The following is a 23,316-nucleotide window of genomic DNA, read 5'->3' on the forward strand; positions in this document are numbered from 1 at the left end:
TTTCCTTATTCATTTGGCTTCAGTGGTGTGGATTGCGCGTGCGTGGTTTCGGATCGGATTCGGCGCCTCGGCACAGGGGACGTACTTTGACGCATTCTTCGCCTTATTTTCTATGCGCATGCGCGCGGCGGCGAGAGGCTGGCTGATTACGCATCTGCGCAGTTGGTGTTATTGTGACTATCGAGCCGCGGCCCCGGATGTTGTGGCTGCCGGGGGGGAGATGGCGGAGGCTGAGGGGGTGGCCGCGACCCCAGGCCCAGTTTCAGGGTCGGCTTTCAGGGGTCGCCGAGCTATGTCAGACTCCTGGGAGCGCGACCAACAAGTTGAGGCGGCGCAGCGGGCCCTGGTGGAGGTCCTGGGGCCTTACGAGCCTCTGCTGAGCCGGGTGCAGGCAGCCCTGGTGTGGGAGCGGCCAGCCAGGAGCGCCCTGTGGTGCCTGGGGCTGAACGCGGCTTTCTGGTGAGAGAATTGGACCCTCAGAAATTCTCCAAGGCGCGAATTAGTCAGGTTTCTCTAGGGTTGTACCTCTCGCCTGCCCTATTTTCTTCGCTGCAATGGCTCCTTCCTGTACCTGCCTAATTTTGCCTCACCTCCTTCCACTCCATCTCGCCTCCAGGCTTTGGTACCCTAGTTCTTCCCAGGACCTTCTAGCTGTCTTCTCTGCTTTATATGCGCCTGCACTCGCCCCACACTTCTGGCAGGAGATCTTGAACCGCTCGCAGTGAGCGAGGGCTCTTCTTGTTAGCCAGGGAACGCTGTTTCTCTTTAACCTCTCTTCTCTTGCCTGCTCAAGTGTGGCTTGAAGATTCTCTCCAGAGATTTTCGTAGCTCTTATGAGAGTAGACGCTTAAGGTGTTAGCCATAGGTGTGATAAGAAAACAAGCTTGAGCGGTTAGCATGAATTAGCCTGTTACATATTCTCTCACCAGTGAAGAAGGTTGAAGTCTAAGCGTCAGTGTGAGTCTCCAAGAAAATTATAAGTTTTTAAGTAACAGTTATGAAATAGTGATTGTGAGATTTCAACCGTTTTAAAAGCACTTTGATTGCAACTCCTCCCTGTTCAAAAGAATTAGAAAGGCATCCTTAGCCACGGTTTATAAGCAAGGAAATTGACGTTGTCTAATAGTGTGAGTCTTCCTGAGCTTGACAAGTGACTCTATAAATATACTTTTAAGTGTGTGTATGTGTCATGCTCTGGCAAGATGGAATTGCTGCCCCTTTCCTAAATTGTCATAACCTAAAGTGGATTTAGGGCTTCATAGAATCTACCAAGCACACTTTGGGTTTATTATTAATTAGTGAAATATTATTGATGAAATTCCAAGGGAACTGACGTTTAGGGGGACTTCTACAGGGCTGAATGAAATAAAACTATCTTGTATGCCTCAAAACAATAACTTATGTTTAATTTTTTTTTGCTAGAAATATACTTCTTTTTAAAATTATTGGCTTTGAAATCAAAACATCCTCATCTGAAAAAGTTTTCAGTGAGCTGGAACAGAATAAATAGTTCCATTTTCTTTGGAAGCCTCAGTGTCCAACTACTAAGTCATTTCTTTCCAGTTTGAAGAGGACCTATGTTGAAGATGTCACAACAGTCTCTGGTATTTCTTGATTCCAGAGTCTTTAGTAAAGAAGGCAAAATTTTCCTACCACATACGTGACCCATTTTTGGTAATGCTTTTCTTTGACACCTAGGTACCAACTTTCTTCCCATTGCTCACTGTGAGAACCCTTAACCATAGCACCTCATTCAAGAGCATTTATCTAGTCAAAACTTCATTTCCCACAATAGGTTTAGTTCACCCTAGGAAGAAAGTTGGTCATCATTAAACCAGTTCATAGAATATGGGGGTGAGGTCTGTATATGAGGAGCTCCTTTAACCCAGACACATCTTTAAATGCCACAGTGAACTTAATTTGCTGGGCCCTAACAGTATTTACTTAAGTTTATTAAGATGCTATGCTTAGAATCTCAGTAAGAGCTCCTGTTTTGTACTCTGGGTCTCTTAAAGCTTTGTTGTATTTGGTCTTTATCTCTGGCATTTCCTGGTAGCTTGCCTTCTGTGTATCCAGAACAGTTACTCTTATTATATTCCCATCACACTCTAGGAAGGTGGGAGAAAGATATAGCAAAATGGAGGTGTGACTTGAGACTGAAAGAACAGTTGGGTATGCCATTTATAGTGAGTATGCATACATGTGAAGGATACACAGATAGTGTTAAGGTCCTAGAGACTACTGTAGCTGTCATAGAATTGTTTAGGGGAAATGAGCTTCCTTGGAAAGTATAGTTTGAAGTTTAAACTGAATGTTAGACTTTGCATACTAAAAAATAGTTTCATATTGAGTAAGAACGCTGACATTTCAGCTAGGAATGTGGAAAAGTGACTGTTTAGTTCTCAGACATTTTAAATGTTTAGGAAAAGAAGGAGGATCATTAACTTAGATCAGAAATACTTTGTTTTGTTCTGAATGATGGCACATCATTAACATTTTCTGCATTTTGAGGTATTAGGAAATTGGATAGGGGAACAAAATGTCATTAAAATTCAGGTAGATAGCTCTCAACTTTCAGTGTTCTGTATTCTCAGTTATGATTTTTCTGTACCTGTGACTATGCCTTTTTTTAATTAATTTTTTATTTGTTTTAATTAGTTATACATGACAGTAGAATGCACTTATATACTTTGATATATCATACATAGATAGGATATAATTTCTGAGTATATATATATATATATTGTAGAATCATATTGGTCATACAGTCACATATCTACATAAAGTCATAATGTCTCTTTCATTCTACTATCTTTCTTATCCCCACATCCCCTGCCTTCCTCGTGACTATGTCTTTTTACATCCTAAAAATAAATAGATTATTTTTTTTTTTTTGAGAGAGAGAGAATTTTAATATTTATTTTTTAGTTTTCGGCGGACACAACATGTTTATTTGTATGTGGTGTTGAGGATCGAACCCAGGCCGCACGCATGCCAGGCGAGCGTGCTACAGCTTGAGCCACATCCCCAGCCCAATAAATAGATTATTAAATAAAGTAAAACAGATTGATGTAGGTTCCTTGTTACCATAGTATTCTGAGGCTTTCAGTGTTTTTTTGTTTGTTTGTTATTTTTTTAGATTTCAGAACTGATATAGTGGCTGTATCAGAGATGTTCAATCCTAAATTACTTCTGGACACTGATCTGTTATCTATACAATAATAATAGAAATGTCAAGCCTTTCCCTCTAATAGCTTGTATTTTCGTTAGCCTCAGCTCCTTCTATTTCAAATGAGTGATATCAAATCAAATGAGTGATTTGAGGGAAGAATATGAGTATTTCCTGACAGCATCAAAAAAGAACAGGTTTAGGGGGCTGGGGATATAGCTCAGTCGGTAGAGTGCCTGCCTCACATGCACGAGGCTCTGGGTTCAATCCCCAGCACCACTACCAAAAAAAAAAAAAAAAGAATAGGTTAAAAACTTTTTGGTTTGCTTTTTAGGAGATAAGTGGGATGGTGGGTAAATAAGTACTGAAAATATATAGCAACTTCAAATCCCTCCTCTGACTTCCACAAAGAGCACACGGTTCGAGGAGGTCTGGATAACTGCAGACCTCCTTTCCAGTTTTTAACATTCTGTTAGAGTCTAGGTACTCTCTGAATTAGGGAGATTGATTAAGCTTAATCCACAAACTGTTTTCCTGTTGGGATTTGCTTTTGGTTTTTTGTCTGAGACAACCATATTATACTTGGGGGTCATTATGGAATCTCTTGTTTTCACAAATGAAAATAGATAAGTAGGGCTGGGTTTTTTATATATATATAAAATATTTTTATTTCATATAAAGTAAAAGTTAATGTTTGCCTTCTTCCCAAAACAATAAAAATATTTATGAGAAATGATTAAGAGTATAAAATAATTCTGATTTAAAAGGTTAGAATTTGAGTTAAAAATAATAGGATCAGGAAATGGAAGGGAGGGCCCATTTCAGTAGAGACATTTGTTATGTAGGGGGAAAAAATCTATTATCTAAACCAAATGTGGTGGTTGAGGCAAGAGGATTGAAATTTGAAGCTAGCTTAGGTAATTTGTCTTCTCCCAAAATAAATTTAAAAATTTTAAATGACCTGAGAAATGATGAAGAGTATAAAGCAATTATGATTTAAAAGGTTAAATAACCATGTGTGAGGCTCTTGAATTCTAGTCCTAGTACCATGAAAATAAATAAAATTTTCATGGGGCATGGTGGCACACACTAGTAATCCCATCTATTTTCAGCTACTTGGGAAACTGAGGCAGGAGCATCGAAGTTCCAGGCCAGCTTCTACAACTTACCAGGACCCTGTCTCAAAATAAAAAGTAGAAAAGGCTGAGGATGTAGCTCAGTGGAAGAGCACTTTCCTAGCATATGTAAGGCCCCAGATCTATCCTCAGTACTGCAGACAAAACAAAACGAAACAAAAAAGCTATTGAACTTTATATGAACTCAGTGCTTCTGGTGGTACTCTTTAGAGGGGGATTCTGTCTGCTTTTAGTAGCCAAGAGTCTCAAGAATGTTTTTGTTAACATTTCCTCTCTTCATTCAGTTTTTACATGTCCAAATTGTAACGTTGGGTGCTTTCTCTCCATTAATATATGGGTAGGTTATTGGCAGCTAGTTGGTTTCCTTTCTGTTTTTATGCAAGAAACAACTACCATTAGGTGACATAGATTAGATCATTTTTTTTCCTTTTAATTTTTCAGTGGCTGGCTCATAAACCAGACAGTCACAAGTGCTGTATACAAATGAGCTTACTGTCTCTATAGGATGGGATGCTTTGTTCTGAAGTGCCATTGAGACAAGCTTACTTTATAATAACAGAGAAACCTAGGAATAGTATCTTCTTTGGTTAAAAATAGTTGAGGGGCTGGGGTTGTGGCTCAGTGGTCTAGAGTGCTTGCGTAGTATGTGTGAAGCATTGGCTTGGATTCTTGGCACCGTAAATAAATAAATAAATAAATGTCTATCGACAACTAAAAAATGTTTAAAAAAGTAGTTGAGTAGTCATTATTTATTATTATAACAAAATTCTAACTTAACCTAATAATAAGGATCCACAGTTAATTGTTTATTTTTATAAATTTTTTAAGCTCTTTCTGGAGACCAGATTGCTATTCTAAGGGGCATTTTATTTAGACTGACAATTTAATTGGATTTTACCCCTGACAAAATGAAGGGACACAAAGGAAAAACTGTGAATAAAATTTCACTTTCATAGACATTAGAAAATTCAAATACAGTGACAATGAATTACTAATTTCTGCTTATTAAATTTTAAAAGAAGATAATATTTAATTCAGGGGAATATGTAGAAAAACAGATATATGACTAATAGCAACATAAATTGGAAAGCTTTTCTCTAAAGTAGTTTGGCAAGATATTTAAAATGTTCATACCTTTTCCAAAGGTGAGGGAAGTAGGAAATTATTGCTAATGGGCATGGATTTCTTTGGGGGCGAGGTAAATGCTCTAAAATTAGATAATGGTGATAGTTGCTCAGCTTTATGAAGATACTAAAAACCACGGAATCAGACAATTTGCAAGATTGAATTTTATGGTATACAAACCATATCTCAAAATAAGTTATTTTTAAAAATCGTTAATGCTAATGGGTATCGTGGCCCAGGCCTAAAATCCCAGTGATTTAGGAGGTTCAGGATGTTTCAAGTTTGAGGCCAGCCTGCGTAACTTAGTGAAACTGTCCCAAAATTAAAAATAATAATAATTTTAAAAGGGATTGTGCATGTAGCTCAGTGGTAAAACTCCTCTAAACCCAGTCACCTATTAGAGGAGGGGGAAGTTAATGCCTTTTGACCTAGTAGTCCACTTAAAATAGTTAATCATAAGTAAGGGCAGAGATTTATGTTTAGTGTTTGTACGGTTTAGTTTTTATTTATTACATCAAAATCGGGAATACTTTGATTAGAGAAAGGAGTTTTTTGTTTGTTTATATATATATTTTTTGAGATAGGGTCTTGCTAGTTGCCTAGGTTGGCCTCAAACTTGCAATCCTCCTGCCTCAGTTTCCCAGTTGCTGGGATTACAAGTATTTAGACAACATGTCTGGCTAATTAGAGAAAGTTTTAAAGGACTAATGGTGTATATGTATAATGTAATCATTTTAAAAGTTTTTGATATTTTTCTGGTGATATGGAAAAACCACGTCTATGTACTTCATTTATTTTTGGTAGTGCTGGGTCTATGTACCATTAAGTGAAAAAGAAGGTTGTTAAACCAAATATGTCATGTACTTTCATAGTATTTCAGTATTTTTTAAAAAATATTTTTTAGTTGTTGATGTACCTTTATTTTTTATTTATTTATATGTGGTGCTGAGGATCATGCTTCTCACATGCTAGGCAAGTGCTCTGCCACTGAGCCACAACACCAGCCCCTTCACAGTATTTTTATATGTGAATATAAAATACCAATTCTTTCTGTAAGTAATTTGTCCTGATTTCAACTTTTTTTATTCAATGGACTACACCCTAAACCTTAAAGCATTGGGAGCAATGGCAACTGTGCAGGTGCAAATCTCTCTAGATCAAAAAAGAATGGTTTCACATTGGTGTGTAACCATTGCCATGTGCTAAAAATCTTCCACATTAGTGGAAAAAAAATATTAAAATCAAGATTTCTCTTGGTTTCTAAAATAGATTTACATCTTTATTTCTAAAATAGATTTACATATTTTTTGAGAATAATCTTCATGTTTTATGGAATGTGTGGATGACAGATCATTTTGTAAACTTTTTTTTTTTTTGGCATGACTGGGAATTGAATCCAGAGCTTCCCACATGCTAGGCAGGCATTCTACCACTGAGCTACATTTCCAGTCCTTTTTATTTTATTTTGAGATAGTGTTTTGCTAAACTGCCCAAGCAGGCCTTGAACTTGTGATCCTCTTGTGTCAGTCTCCCTAGTAGCTGGGATTATAGGCTTGTGTCACTTCATCCAGCTTTAAAACTTTTATTAAGAATAATTTAAAACATATGTATAAGTAGACAGAATAATATATACCACCTTGTATTCAGCTTTAAGTTTTTTCAATTCATTGCCAATTTTGTATTTTTTTATTATAATTCTTTTCTACCTGTTTCTTTTTATTTTTTTATGTTTATTTACTTTTTATTTTATTTATTTCCTAGGGATTGATCCCAGGGTGCATTACCACTGAGCTACATCTCTAGCTCTTTTATTTTTTATTTTGAGATAGGATCTCACTAAGTTGCTTAGGCTTTCACTAAGATAACTGAGGCCAGTCCCAAACCAGTGATCCTCCTGTTTCAGCCTCTTGAATTGCTGGGTTTACTGTCATCTACCACCACACCTGGCTCCTCCTCATTGTTTTGAGGCAAATCCTGAATGTTATGTAATTAATCTTTAGATATTTCAGTATGTCTGAAAAATAGACTTAAAAAGTACCATTCATGTAAAATTCAGTCAGTGTTCAAATGACCAATTTTCTCATAAATGATACTTTGGCTTAAAAAAAACCAAAAAACACAACTTTCTGGGTTAAGAGTCACATGAAGTCCTCATATTGTGACTAGTCTTTGTTTTTTGTCATTTGCTGAAGAAGTCCTTTGGTCCTATAAAGTAAGAGACTAGATTTTACTGACTGCATCCCTGTGGCTTAACATGGCCCCTGTGTTCTATATTTCCTATAAAAAGGTAGTTGAATCTAGAGGCTTCATCAGATTCATGTTCACTTTTTTGGGGGGTGATGCTGGAGGGAAATTTTTTTTTTTTTTTGGTAAGACTATTTCATAGATAGGGATTTACTAATTTCATTTTTATTTTCTTTAATTACATTTTCTAAACTTTTCTCAATAAACATACTGTCTTTAGAAATAACACAAAACATGCCAGGTATAGTGGCAAACGCCTGTAATCCCAGTGGCTTGGATGGCTGAGGCAGGAGGATTGTGTGTTCAAAGCCAGCCTTGGCAAAAGCGAGGTGCTAAGCAACTCAGTGAGACCCTATCTCTAAATAAAGTACTTAATAGGGCGGGGGATATGGTTCCATGGTAGATTGCCCCTGAGTTCAATCCCCTGTTACCCAACCCCCAAAAAAAGAAATAACAAAAAATAAATACCATTAAGAAAAAATAGATTGTGAGCCCACAATGAGTGGAAGGAGTAACGGGGTATGACAGTCCCTAATTGAGTAATTCACACGTGAATACCCAGCATTGGCTATATTTATATTGTTAAGTTGGAAAGTATATTTACATTGTTTTTGCCAAGTTGGAAGGTTCTCCTGCTGATTAAAGTTGGACAGTATTTTGCATGTTGCCTTATCAAATTTCTGCACTGTTATATATGCTTGTGAATGATTGGCCTACAGAAATCAACATTGCAGGTCTAAACTAACCCAGAGGAACCCTCCCTTCTTTTACTACTTGAATCACTCTTTCTTCCCCCAACACTGGGGATTGACTCCAGGGCCTCACATATGCTAGGCAAGTATTCCTACCACTGAGTTAGGTCCCCAGTCCTTTTTCCTTCCTTCTTTTCATCCCTCCCACTTTACCTATTTCAGTCTCCTAAGTACCATATCTTCAGTTATGTCTTGCCCTTGTACATAGTTGCAGAATTGGTTGCTTTGAATTTTTACTTCTAACCTCCTAGTTTGCTTCTATAAAATTACAAGCATAATATGACCTCATTTTAACCCAATCCTGAGATATAATCAATCTGAGATTAATATTTTCTACATCTAGGAATTTTGCATTTAGGGCTGGAAGGAAAGAAAGAACAAACACTTATCCACAGGCCCCTGAGAGAATATTAATATTAATTATCTAGTTATCTTGGAAGGGTCAATTCTAGTTCTTTTTTTTTTTTTTTTTTTGGTAACAGGCATTGATCTCAGGGGCTCTTGACCACTGAGCCACAGGGTCTCACTGAGTTGCTTAGCACCTTGCTTTTTTCAGAGGCTGGCTTTGAACTTGGGATCCTCCTGTTTCAGTCTCCTGAGCCGCTGGGATTATAGGCATTCGCCACCACGCCGGGCCAATTCTATTTTGTGTGTGTGTGTGTGTGTGTGTGTGTGTGTGGTGGTGGTGCTGGGGATTGAACCCAGGGTCTGTGCTGTGAGGCAAGCACTCTACCAAGTGAGCTATATCCCCAGCCCCTAATTCTAGTTCTTTAAGGTAATCTTTTTATTGAATTTTGGTCTGTTTAAAAGAAGCTATTTTCCTAAGGAATGTTATTTTTTTAAACTTTTTTTAGTTATACATGGACACAATATCTTTATTTTCTTTATTCTATGTAGTGCCGGGAATTGAACCCAATGCCTCATGTGTGGAAGGCAAGTGCTCTGCCACTGAGCCAAAACCACAGCCCAGGAATATTATTTTATACCACACAGAAAAACTCTTCTTCCTCTGAAGTTCCTACAGTAGTTTGTTCAAGAAAAGGATATATCTAGGCCTAAAATTGACATTATGGACCAGGATTAATCTTGTTCAGGAAAATGCTCAATGCTCATAGCCTATGTGACCCAGAAAATACACCCTTTATGAGATTGGCTGTCACCTGTAGGATAAAACCCCAGTACACTTTGTCATAAAAGGCCCTTCATGACCTGACTCCTGCCTTTCCCCTTGTTCTGATCCCTACCCTCTGTGCTTTGTTCAGTCATACTGTTGGTAATTTCCTTAAATACATTTTGCTAGTTCAATCTTCTCCCATTCTGAATGTCCTTTCTTTCCCATATCATTTTGCCCTGTTTTCTTACCAGTCATCTTTTCCCAGCTTGGAAGCCAGGATGCAGTGGTGCACACCTATGATCCCAGCAACTTAGGGGCTGATGTAGAAGGATTAAAAGTTCAAAGTCAGGCGTAGCAACTTAATGAGACCATAAGCAACTTAGCAAGACCTGTCTCAAAATAAGAAGGGTTGAGAATGTAGCTAAGTAGTTAAGTACCCCTGGGTTCAATCCCCAGTCCTACCCCCTCACACCTCCACCCCCTGCAAAAAACATCCCAGCTTAGATATTGGTTCTTATTACCTTGTTATGTTATATTGTAAATACATGCAAATATACTTGAGAGTAAGGTTCAAGTTTTACTTTTCTTTAAGTGGACTGCTTACCACAAGGCCTTGGCAAATAGCACTCAATAAATGTTTGTTTAGTTGAATTGAAACATAGTTTATGTGACTAGTAAGTGGGGGCTATAACAGGCTACTAAAATAATTTAGATTGCTGGACATAGTGGCTTATGAGTATAATCTCAGCAACTCAGGAGGCTAAGGCCAATCTCGGCAATTTAGCAAGACCCTTAGCAAAAGGACTGGGGATGCAGTGCAGTGGTAAAGTACCCTTGGGTTCCATCCCCAACACCAAAGAATATAGTGTAGGTCTTAGAGACACAGTATTTTTATTGCTGTTATCTTTGGAAAAACCACCCTCTTTGGAAAAGTTTAGCATCTTTTCCTTATTCCAATTTCTATTTGTTAGTAATCATACTCAAGGAAGGGAAGATTGCAGACAGTCTGGATTGCCTTCCTGAAGAACTCCTTCAAGCAATCTGGAGAGAACAGTGGGTGCTAGAGTAAGAAATTCTAGAGCCTTTATCTTTGACCTTGTTAAATTTGCTTATTTGTTAGGATGATGCACTAGCTTTGGAGAGAAGAGTAATGCCTTCCGCAGTTCTAGAGGCTTATTTTTGCTAAGATGCTTTCATTTTATAATCTCATAGGTAATTACGGTACCATTTAAGTGGTGGGGTAGAAAAAATTGAAATAGGGTTGTCAATGGTGGCTAAATTCCTGGTTCTCCTTATTTCTTTTCTTCCCTCATTTTTGTATAATTTTAAATCCTTTTTTTTTTTTTTTGTACTGAGAATTGAACCCAGGGATGCTTAACCATTGAACTAAGTTCCTAACCCTTTTTTATTTTTATTTTGAGACAGGATCTCCTAAGTTGCTTAGGGTCTTGCCAAGTTGCTGAGGCTGGCCTCGAACTTGCCATCCTCCTACTTCAGCCTCCTGAATTGCTGGGATTACAGGTGTGTGCCACCATGCCTGGCTTAAATGCTGTTTTTTTTTTTTTTTAAGTATTTATTTTTTAGTTGTAGGTAGACCCAATACCTTTATTTTATTTTATGTGGTGCTTAGGATCAAACCCAGTGTGTCACGCATGCTGGGTGAGCGCCCTACCACTGAGCCACAACCCCAGCCCAAATGCTGTTTTTAAAGATTATTCAACTAACATGCTTTTATGTTTATTGAAAAAGAAAACCACAGGTGTTTATAGAGAAACAATTTAAAGTTCCTCTGCCAATCCCTGAATATTCACGTGTAATCATATATCCACTCAATCCCAGCAACTCAGGATGCTAAACCAGGAGGATTGCAAGTTCAAGGCCAGCCTCAGCCACTTAGCAAGACCCTGACTAAAAAAATACAAAGAATTGGGGATGTAATTTGCTGAAGTGCCCCTGGGTTCAAATGTCAGTACCAAAAAAGAAAAACCAAAAACCAACAACAAAAAAGAGGTTATTTGGGCTGGGGATATAGCTTAGTTGGTAGAGTGCTTGCCTCGCATGCACAAGACCATGGGTTTGATCCTCAGCACCACCACCAAAAAAAAAAAAAAAAGTTATTTGATTTACTCCTCTGCCTTTAGAGAAGCAAATTATATCTGTTCATAGGTAAGATAGCTGAGGTCCAGAATATTTTCCCAAGGTGTATAACTAGTTAGTGTCAGAACAGCAACAACAATAAAAACACTAGAACTCAAGGTCATTTACTACAAATCCTGTAGTGCATGTGTTTTATTTTCTGAAATTAATTTGTTAGTTAATGATCTTCCTCCTGTTTTTCCATCTCTGTAGGTTCTTTGCACTGACATCCCTACGTCTTGTATTTTTACTTGCATTTGGCTTGATGATCATTGTTTGTATTGATCAATGGAAGAACAAAATCTGGCCTGAGATAAAAGGTGAGTTTGGTAACATCTAGAAAAATCTCAACTGGAAATGGCCTTTTCTGTGATTTTTGCTTCTAGTTTTGGGTTTTTTTGAGGGGCATGTGGAGCTGAGGACCAACTTTTGAAGTCTGAATTATTGCTTTAGGAGACACTTGAAAGGCATGTTCCCCATCTATGGTTTCTTAAACCTGGGTTCTGCCTTTGCTGCTGTTATTAAGTTCAGGAAATACATATCTACCACCTGATATATTATTGTCTAAATAATTGGCCTGAGGAATAAGTAGTCTTTAAAGATTTAAAAAAATAAATCTCCTTATTGAATATACATCTTTACTGAGGCAGCATCAATTTATCCCTCAAGATTTCTTTTAAATTGCTTATTTGCAAGGCAATAAGATAGGAATTATGACTTACAGAAAGTACCTTACGATGGTTTGTTTTTTCAATAATTATACATAAACGTTATAATTATAGAATAATATCAAAGATGTCGCAATGCAGATTGATTGATATATTCATGTGTTTTTGCCCTAGCCAAGCCTTGAATGAAGAAAAACATTGGGCCAGCTGGAGAGAAAAGTGTGTTTCTAGACAGTCCAATAGCTTGGTTAATTTAGGAAACCGCAAGCTAGCCAGGCAAGGTGGCACATGCCTATAATCCCAGCAATTTGGGATGCTGAGGTGTGAGGTACTAGAATGGCAAATTAGAGGCCATCCTCTGCAATTTAGTGAGACCCTGTCTCAAAATAAAAAATGGGCTAGGGATATGTCTTAGTGGTAAAGCACCCCAGGTTCAATCCCCAGGACCAGGAAGCAGGGGGTGCAGGGGAGAATACGAAAACAAAATCATAAGCTGCAAAGTATGTCCTAAGAACAGAGAATTGAGCATTTGTCCCAGAGTGAAGAATGCATTAAAGGGAGTGCTAGGAGGTAAAATTCAAAGTACGCTGGAATTAGATTAGGATTTTTATTTTGGGGGTCATACTGGGGATTGAACCCATTGAAATACATCCCAGCCCTTTTTATTTTACTTTGAGACAGGGTCTCACTAAGTTGTCCAGGTTGACCTTGAACTTGAAATCTTCCTGCCTCAGCCACCATAGTTTCTGGGAATACAGGTGTGTGCCACCACCACACTTGGCTCCTCAGCCTTTTTTTTTTTGCAGGGCAGGGGTGGTACTGGGGATTGAACCCAGGGGTGCTTTATTACTGAGCTACATCCCCAGTCCCTTTTTTTTTTTTTTTGAGATAGAATTTTTAAATTTTTATTTTTCAGTTTTCAGTGATACAACATCTTTATTTTATTTTTATGTGGTGCTGAGAATCGAACCCAGCGCCCCGTGCATGCCAGGCGAGCACGTTACCGCTTGAGCCACATCCTCAACCCAAGTCCTTTTTATTTTTTATTTTGAGATAGGGTCTTTTAAGTTGTTTAGTTTCTTAATAACTTGTTGAGGCAGGCCTCAAACTTGTGTTCCTTTTGCCTCAGCCTCCCAAGTTGATAGAATTATAAGCTTGTATCACTGTACCCAACTCCTAGCCCTTTTAAAAATTATTTTGAGACAGTTTCTTATAAATTGCCCAGGCTGCTCTTGAATGTAATTGTCCTGTCTCAGCCTCTTGAGTAGGTGGGAGTCCAAGTTTGCACCACCATACCCAGTTAAGGATTAGATTATATAAGCCCTTAAAGTTAGGCTTAGAAGTTTAGATTTTATCCTATAGGTAGTGAGTGTCATTGAAGATTTTTTTGAGTTACAACTATATACTGAGGTGATAGTAAAGATTAATTTGATAGCATTTTAAAAGAGAGAAAAAGAAAGGAGAAGACCTATTAGGAGATTATAGCAGTGTCTTTGTGGGAAGTAGTCAGAAAGACGTCCATGAAAACAAATCATGGATGGCTTAGAGAGTTGTAAAGAAGGAAGATACATCAAGACTAATAAGTAGTCGGATATGGGTTAAAAGAGTAAGTGATAAACCGGGCGTGGTGATGCATGTCTGTAATCCCAGTGGTTTGGGAGGTTGAGGCAGGATTGCAAATTCAAGGCCAGACTCAGCAATTTAGTGAGGTTCTAAACAACTGGGTGAGACCCTGTCTCAAAAAATATAAAAAGGGCTGGAGATATGACTCAGTGATCCTGGGTTCAATCCCTAGTACCAAAAAGGAAATAGTGAGAAAAGCCAATTTTAGTGCCAGACATGGTGGCATACTCCTGTAATCCCAGGGAGGCTCAGGCAGGAGGATAGCAAGTTCAAGACCATCTTCTGCAACCTAGTGAGACTCTGTCTCAAAATTTAGAAAAAGGCCTGGGCATGTAGCTCAGAGGTAGAACACTCCTGGCTTCAATCCATAGTACCACCACCACCACAACAACAAATCCAACTTTGGCATTTTAAAAGTAGAAGAGTAGGAGAATGACACATTTGCAGATATTGCCAAAGGCATGCAGGGAAGTCTGTTTAGGTGGAGGTGTGAATGACGAAAATTGATAGTTTGGGGTTTTTTTGTTTTTTTCCCCTTCCCCTTAGCAAAGTTTATTGAAAAGAAAAAAGGGGAAGAAAATATCCTCAAGGGAGAGAGTGGATCTTCTCAGAGAGGAGAGTGACTTGATATAGGTTTTAGACATGTTAATGTTGAAGTGTTGGCAAGACATTCGAACTAAGTTATACAACTTTTAAATACATTCCCATCCTGTTTTATAGAGACTTTAAGGAATCGTGTAGTTTGTCTGCTGGTTTCATGACTAGTGAATGTCAAAAGACTTTACATCATTCGGGGTAAATAATGGGTGTCTCTTTGAAGAGAATAGATAGATTTCTAGGGTTGGAGTAGTTATAACATGCTTCTGTAGCCTGGCACACATTGATGTGTATGAGCAATCCAGACACACTCAAGATGGGATGGACCGTTTTTCTTGTGTAGGTAATTATAAAGGGTCTTTAGTGGTCCATTTGGACCATACTCCCTTTATCCCCACAAAATGAGCCAAGCATAAGCCTTATTTCCTTGTTTGAACAGGCATAGCAGTTACTCCCTTGTCCCACACTTGTTCTACAGCTCCCTAACTCTGGCAATATAACATGGTGTCTCCTTTTTATTGGTTATTACTGTTTTCTTTTCCCTGAACCCATTAAAACTTGAGCTGTCAGACCAACAGCCTAACATTTTCATGTTTAGTTTTCCCTACCAACTAATGCTGGTGTTTGTTTTAATATTGTAGTGCCAAGACCCGACGCATTAGACAATGAGAGGTATGGAACACTAATTAAATCCCTTTTTGTTGCTCTGATTTATTCTCTTGTAATATTCTGGTTACATGTTGTTAACCTCATGTTCTGGACACACAGTGTAACTGAGAAACCTAGTCTTTTCCAAATAATCATTTTAACAAATCCTAAAGTTTAGATAGCAATATGTTGAGATGGCCAATGTTTGCTGATCTTCATAAGAGAAGTTTCTGAAAAATCAGCATTACAGAGCCCCATAACCTAACATGCCAGGGAATTAGCTGTGATATGCAGCCCCAGTGTGAAAAATTAAAGGCAACTAACATCATTTGTCTCCTGGCTTTTATACCAGGTCATTTCGTGTTTTCTGTGACCTCTGGCTATTTAAAGTTCCTGGTCAGAAAACACATTGGTTCCTGGCATCAACAAGCCAATGCCAAAGATTCCTCTTGTGTCTTACAGCTCCTGCTTCATTTCTCAGTTCATCCACCCCATATGTTTTGTCCAAGGAATTTTCTCTGCTGTGGTTTATTTTGGTTTTGCTTTATTTATTTTGAGGGGCACGTCCACCATTGCCCTCCCTCTAGCAGCAGTGGTGTCAGTCAGACTGTGCTTTACTTGTGTCTCTGAATTGCAATCATAGTGAATTGCAATTATCTGAGTGTGGGGAAAAAAATGTTTCTAAGCACAAAGGGCCTTGGAGCTGGTGGCAGGTTTATACACGTGGATTGGGCCACTTGCTCATAGGGTGGAGTTGTCAGAACAAGTTTGCCCTCCTAGTCCCTAAATTCAAGTTTCAACCTGATGAGCCAAGAAGAAAGTCATGCTTCACCTCCAATGCACCTGGGACTAGCCACTCCCCATCCCCTGTTTAAACCGGAAGCACTGATTGCCTGCACAGCAAGATGGGGGGACCTTTAACACCCTCCTTTCACAGCTCCCCCTTCTCTCTCCCATAGCTGGGGCTTTGTGCACCCTCGGTTGCTCAGCGTGCCCGAGCTCTGCCACCATGTAGCTGAAGTCTGGGTTAGTGGGACCATTTTCATAAGGAATCTTTTGCTTTTCAAAAAGCAAAACCCAGGCAAGGTAAGATTCTCCCCTTTTTCACTTTCATCTGTAGCTTCTCAGTTCAATTTATGCTAAATTGAAACAGTTCCTTTACTGTATATCTTCATTCAATAAAGAAAAGACTGCTGTAGTTGTAGAAACAGGGAAGTTGTAGGATGGTACTTCTGACTGACATTAGGACTAAGGAAAGAGATTGATGACTTGGTTGGTGTGCTTGTCACCTAGAGTAGGCCATTTTCTTTTTTTTTTCTTTTTTTGCGGTGCTGGGGATCAAACCCCAGGCCTCATGCATGCTAGGCTAGGCAAGCACTTTACCACTGAGCTGCACTCCTAATCCCCATAGAGTAAGCTATTTTCTTGCCCTAAAACAGGAAAGAAAGCTTGCTTCTGTGCATTCTGTGTCATACTAAACATGTGGTAGGTTGTTGGGTTTTATTTATTTATTTATTTATTGTCTTCTGTTTTGTTATTTTGACTTAAAAATCCCACCCACCAGCACTTGCTTTCAGAGAGAATTTTTGGCTAAGTCCTATTCAAACCAGTTTCCCGGCATGAAAGGTATTGCTATATGGGGTTAGCCAAGTAAAAGGAGTTTGAATAGAAGGAAATATCCTTCTTTTCCTCCTGAACAGAATCATCTTTGGATGTAAGAGTAGCTACATCTTTTATTCTGACATGTCTATGTTTGGCTCTAGAACATAAAGCATCTTCAGTCACATTTCCTCTGTAATTCCCCATCCATACCGAATTTTATTTCTTAACCTTCCCAGTTCTGCTTGCTGAGCTGTGGGATACTGACATTTATGGCTGTCTTGGGTCGCTACATCCCTGGGCTTCTGCTATCCTACTTGATGCGTAAGTATGGTATATACCTCCCCTTTAAGCAGTACCTTGCTCATAGCTTTTGCAACCCACAGCTTACCCTGGATTGAGGGAGAGAGGTTTTATATCTTGGTTCTCTAGAAAGTGACCTTCCTGTATTTATATTGCCTGTTTAGTGTCATGAAAATGTCTTTTCACCTGTAGCAGGGTCTCCACATATAAAGTCATTTCATTTCTTTTCTTTGTGGTGCTGGGAATCAAACCCAGGGCCTCATACATTGCTGGGCAGGTGCTCTATCACTGAACTATAGCCTCAGCTCGTATCCATTTCTTACTAAGTCAGTTTTAGAAATTGATAAGGGTGTATGGATATGGTGGCATACTCCTATAATCTGAGTTACTCAGGAGGCTGAGGCAGGAGGATTGCAAGTTCAAGGCCAGTCTGGCAACTTAGCAAGACCCTGTCTCAAAATAAAAAGAGCAAGGCTCTACCACTGTAGCTCAATGGTAGAGTGCCCTTGGGTTCAACCCCCAGTATTGGGGGGAAAAAAATAATGAGGTTCCACTAACATATGTGAATATATGATACATCCTACTATAAAGGATTGTCTGTCCCTGTAAAGGAGGGAGTTTATAAAACATGATTCTTAGAGTTCCTCAATTAGGATCTGTTTACCCTGGACCACTCTTTTCCTCCTTAGAGTACATTTTATTTATATCAATTTAGTTGTTTCCTCTTGGTATGTATTCTGCTTAGAACTGAAAGAACTGAGTAGTTCCAGCTGTGGCTATTATACATCAGAACTTCACATGATTGATTATGTAGTTTCTGAGGCATTGTTACCATTTGGCCTTGTTTATGGCTCAGTAACACCCCTATGTAAGTGACCATACTACCAGGTTCTGTCCTTGGGCTGTCAGCAGTATACTGTGCTGTGCATAGCTCTGTACTAGACCTTGTGGGTGGCTACAGAAATCCCTGCCCTCAAACTTCCCACGGGAGACTCAAGAAGATGACCAGCAGAATTAAGCACATTTATTCCATACTAAATGTTCAAGCCCTAAGGACATAACAGACACAAAGAACAAGAGTTAGGATTTCTTCTAGTAGCCCTTTCTTCATTTTGCTACTGTTCCCACTCCTACTCTCAGTTGTCACTGTCATGATGTGGCCCCTTGCTGTGTACCATCGACTTTGGGATCGAGCCTATGTGCGGCTGAAGCCAGCTCTGCAGCGGCTGGATTTCAGTGTCCGTGGCTACATGATGTCCAAGCAGAGAGATAGACAATGTAAGTGTCATGGGGAGGTTTCTTTCCACTTGGGAAGTGTGGGGAAGAGAACGAAAAGCCCATAGGTCTGACATACGGGTTAGGTGGGAGAAGTGGGAGAAGCTAGAAATGGCTTGTGGGGGTGGAGAGTGGTAAATAAAATCAATATTCTATTCCAGGGAAATCTATGCAGGTTTGCCAGCTTTCCTCATTTGGAGTCCCAGACTTGCCCTTTAATCTGAGAAAAATTCTCACCAGTTGAATGAAAGAAATTTGAAGATGGCCCTAATATTATCTGCCATTTATGAAGCATTTCCCATGGCTATTCATGGCTCTTCATTCATCATTTTATTTAACCATTTACAACCTTGAGAAGTGGGTGTTCCATTTGAGGAAATTGAGGCTCACAGTTAGTAAATGTCAGTACAGGTCTTTCCAAATCAACCTGGCCTCTCATCACTACCAAAAGCTGCCTTTCAAATGAGATTAAAAACTGCCATCTTACAGGCTGGAGGTGTACCAGCTTGAGATCCATCCAAAACATTCGTGATAGAGTAGCAAACTTTTCATTCTCTTAGGTCTTGTCAGGTTGAGTGTTTCATTAAGCCCTGGCCTTCATAGAGCCCTACATGTGGTCATCAAGACCCAGCTTATCCTGGGCCAGCCAGTTGAATACTATCAGTCCTCAAAAGCCTAATTTAACCAAAGTTGGTATCTCCTTTTGCCCTCTATTATAGTGTCCACTTGCTACCTTAACATTAAGTCTGCCCTAGCTGATCCTGAGGTGTTTACCAGCCTTGTAGTAACTGACTAGAACAGAAACATGGGGGTTCGTAGAAGGAAGATGTTGGAAGAGAGATTTCTCTCCTGTGTTATCAACTCATCTTGCCACTTAGGCTCAGCAGCCTCACCCTCATTTACTGTTATATAGGCATAAGGGTCATATTCAGAGGATCTCTTTTATGTTCTGATTTTATGCCTTTTAAGTCCAAAGAGGGTTTTTTCCCCTCAAGTGAAGGCATCAAGGCTCTGCTCTTTCCACATAGTGCGTCGCAGAGCTCTATACCCAGAACGTACCATGGACAACCATAGTGACAGTGAAGAGGAGCTTGCTGCCTTCTGTCCTCAGGTAACTTGAATGTGGGAGTACTCCACTGGCCAGTTTTTTTTAGGTTCCCTTTTATACATCTGGCAGCTTACATTTAGGCAGTAACCAGATTTCAAGACCCCAGAATCCCCTTGCTCCTGAGAGCAGTGACAAGGAGTGAAATAAGTGTTACATTGGGACTTTGTATCCAGATTTCAACTTGGGCCTGGTGACCAGCACACTCCCTCCCACATCTCCTTTTGCCCTACCATCATGGAGAATTTCTGGAGCTGGTATGATCATTTTTTAAACACCTAGCCCACCTTTAGGTTCTGGCAGAATGTCTCTTCCCGGTCACCTGTGAAAAGTAATCTCATAGTCAGTTACATTTGTGTGTGTTGCGGGTGAGGGGGTGTCAGTTCTTAAGAATTTAAGTAGCTAATTGATTCCCAAGACTGCTTTTCTTTCTATGTTTAAGAGATGGACAATTAAGAGCATTTTCTTTGGGTGTGAATAACCTAAAAGGAGTCAAGATTTTGAATAAAGTCCCCATCTCTCCCTGGTTACACTGATGGCCTTGGGGGGTAGCCTCAAAATTAGTAGAGCTATAACTAGGAACTGCTTCTGATTCTAATGGCATTATCTCTTCAGATTTGTTGGTCTTTTCTTTTTCTAAGCTGGATGATTCTGCTGTTGCCAGGGAATTGGCTATCACTGACTCAGAACACTCAGATGCTGAGGTCTCCTGTACAGACAATGGCACATTCAATCTTTCCAGGGGCCAAACACCTCTAACAGAAGGTTCTGAAGGTGAGGAGAACCTCTGACCTGGGTTGATAGTGGCTCTGACTGTTGCTTCTCAGCTTCCCTGGACAGAGGGGATACAGGCACCCCCACACCACGCTTGTCTCCTATGCTGTGGCAGAGCAGCCTAAGGGGTGTGGGTGCATCCAGGATGGCACTGCTACTCTCATTGAAGCCCTCAGTCCCTTAGTAGACTTAGTCTCAACCTCATGGGCACAGGAGAGGAACAGGGGGCGGGAATTCTCTGGCTAGTAGCGATCATAACCATCTATGAGTAGAGAAGAGCTAACTAGTCCCATGGGTTTTGCTTCATCATGAGATACCCAGGGTGAGAAAAATATGGTTATGTGGCTTGACATTTTGTGAGTCTGGAGCACTGGAGGACCAGGTAGTTGCCGTGTCTAATATACCCTGTATTCTCTCAGACCTAGATGGTCATAGTGATCCAGAGGAATCCTTTGCCCGAGACCTTCCAGACTTCCCTTCCATTAATGTGGACCCTGCTGGCCTGGATGATGAGGATGATACCAGCATTGGGATGCCTAGCTTGATGTACCGTTCTGCACCAGGAGCTGAGGATCCCCAGGTTCTCCCTTCCAGCCGGGATGAGGCTGTACTGCCAGAGCTCCTGCTTGGTGCCCTGCCTGTAGGATCCAACCTCACCAGCAACCTTGCCAGCCTGGTCTCCCAGGGTATGATCCAGCTGGCCATGTCAGGAGCCTCCCAATCAGGCCCTTCTGGCCCACCTCCCCGGAGAGCAACAAGAGGCTTCCTCAGAGCCCCTAGTTCAGACCTGGACACTGATGCTGAGGGAGATGACTTTGAACTTCTGGACCAGTCAGAGCTGAATCAGCTGGACCCTGCCAGTTCTAGGAGCCAATGAGGAGACAGACTCCTTTTAGGGGGTCATTGTGGTTTAGGTTTTTTTTTTTTTTTCCCTCCACTTAGGGTGATGGGGCAGGGGAAGAACCCAGGTCCCATCTCCTGAATGATATTTGTATGCTGGGTGGCCTGACTGATGCTCAGAGGCCTGTTTAGAGAGGATACTCCTTCCCCTACTACCAGCTGGACATCCATTTCTGTGCTTAGGCATCGAACTAAGAGTGTGCTCTCCCAAAGGAGGCTTCTCTCCATCAGGATGGTACTTTGGGGAACAAAGTCAGGGATATTGATTCCTTTTTGAGAAGTGCTGCTGTTTGCTTTTAGGTCTGGGTGCTCAGGGGCCCTCAATGATAGAAGAGTCCCTTTCTTTCCTTCCCTTGCCTCCCTAAAACCCCCCCCAAAATCAGGCAGCAGCTGGAAGAGTTGTCATCTTCTGTCAGACCATGCTTTGATTTGTTTTTTCAAAGCACACTTGTCCTTTGGTTCTGCAAAGCAGACCTGTTCCCTCTTCCTTTAGCTTGTCCTCATTTCTTGAGGGCTGACTCCCAGTGTTCCAAAATAAGGCTTGTGAAATTTAAGAAATGTGAACATGATGTAGGGATGGGAGTCTTCTACATTACCTTGGGCCAATAGGGGTCAACTGGCTGGGAGGGTTTGTGAGCGCTTCTGTGTCTTGAGGTCTCACTGAATCTTCCGAAGCTATGTGGTTGTCTTTGGTGCTGCTAACCCCTGGCTCTATTTGACCAACAGTCTGAGCAGTGAGCAAAGCAATACCATACTCAATTATATGTTCTCTTCCTTCCTCTGCTCCTCCTCTGGAGAAGCAATAATTCCATGGGGGATGGCAAAGTAGCACTTTACAAATGGCTCTGTGGCATTCATCCTAGGAGTCACAGCTCTTCTTGCACCAGCTCCTTTACTGCTTTTATTTTCAATTGCTTTCCAATTTGGCAGGACTTTCTTTAAGGATGAGCCCAGATAGCAAGAATTATGTCCGTGCAGCAGAGACCCCTCTAAGGGTATCTGTTCTGCAACCCTTAGTAATATAATGCAAGACAAAAACCCAAAAATATTTGGTTCTAAACCTGTGCCAGCCTACTCCCTCTCTGCCTCCATAATCAGAGCTCAAGCCAAACTCTGCTATCCTCTTTCCCTCTTGTATTAATCCTTTGCCGATCCTCAGGGACTACTCCCCCGACACCCCCATTCTTGGGTGAGGATGTTGGACAGAGCCCATTTTCATGTGCTGCAGGTGGGAGTGTACTAACATGTTTGCTCTTGGTTGATGGACAAAGTACAGAGGCCAGGGAGTGAAAACGGTTAACAGTGAAAAGGGGAAGAGCTAGGTGCCTGTTTGATAGTCACTTATGTGTGAAGGTTAGGGGTAATGGCATTTCCTCACTTTAGGGTCTCAAACAATTTGGATGTCATTGCTCTTTCCAGAGTCCAGATGTCTTACAGATGAGCTCTGATGTGGAAAAAAAATGGGAGGTGTGGGAAAGGAGTGGGATTTTGTGGGTTTGCATGAGTGTGTAGCTTCAGGCCTTGGGAGTTGGCAAGAGGGAGGGAAGGAAGAAGAGCAAAACATTTGGAAAGTCTTTTACTGGGGGATCCTGCTCTGAATCTCCTTAAATCCTCCACTGTGAATTGAGGGAGGGTGGGTGGGTGGGTGAGTGCTGGGGAATAAATCTTGTATGAGAACAATCTCAGACTGATGTTGAGTGGTGTCCTTCCTTGATAGATTAGGTCTCCTCTTGCGAATCTGAGTTTTGGTTAATTTGAGGTGACAGCCTCAGAAGAGGAACCCCAGGTGTGAGGAACCCACCCATCCCTGTTTTTCCTTTGTGATGGCCAGAACAATCACCACAGTATGAGGCCACTTCCTCTCCTGGTAGAGCCCAGACATGAGTATAACTGACCTCCCGACTGGTATTTAGCTAGCAGTTCCATCATTTCTAATACCTAATTTTTGCCCCCTAAACATAGACAAGCACAAGTTTTAAATAAAGGCTAATAAAGTTTTGGGTAGAAAAAGGCTTCAAAAGTAGCATCATGCTCCTTTAGAATCTTTGAGCCTCAAGGACAGCTGCTCTTCGGCCTTCAGCTGACCTCAGAAACTAGAAAGACTTATTTCAGGCTCTGTCCTGCTGGCCACTGTGGTTCGGAGTGGAA

At 40.5% G+C, this 23,316-nt stretch overlaps 1 protein-coding gene across 1 annotated transcript; it reads left to right on the forward strand.

The window, feature by feature from the left end:
* The first annotated feature begins 158 nt into the window (after positions 1–158).
* Positions 159–22,438, forward strand: Retreg3 (reticulophagy regulator family member 3). Its single transcript, XM_027947074.2, has 9 exons — positions 159–459; positions 11,890–11,996; positions 15,206–15,236; positions 16,172–16,298; positions 17,051–17,135; positions 18,255–18,392; positions 19,418–19,500; positions 20,136–20,268; positions 20,688–22,438. The coding sequence occupies exons 1-9, from the start codon at positions 221–223 to the stop codon at positions 21,143–21,145; spliced, it is 1,401 nt and encodes a 466-aa protein (XP_027802875.1). The 5' UTR covers positions 159–220; the 3' UTR covers positions 21,146–22,438.
* Positions 22,439–23,316: the final 878 nt, after the last annotated feature.

The sequence above is a fragment of the Marmota flaviventris genome, chromosome 17 (assembly GCF_047511675.1).
Source record: "Marmota flaviventris isolate mMarFla1 chromosome 17, mMarFla1.hap1, whole genome shotgun sequence".
Lineage (NCBI taxonomy): Eukaryota > Metazoa > Chordata > Mammalia > Rodentia > Sciuridae > Marmota > Marmota flaviventris.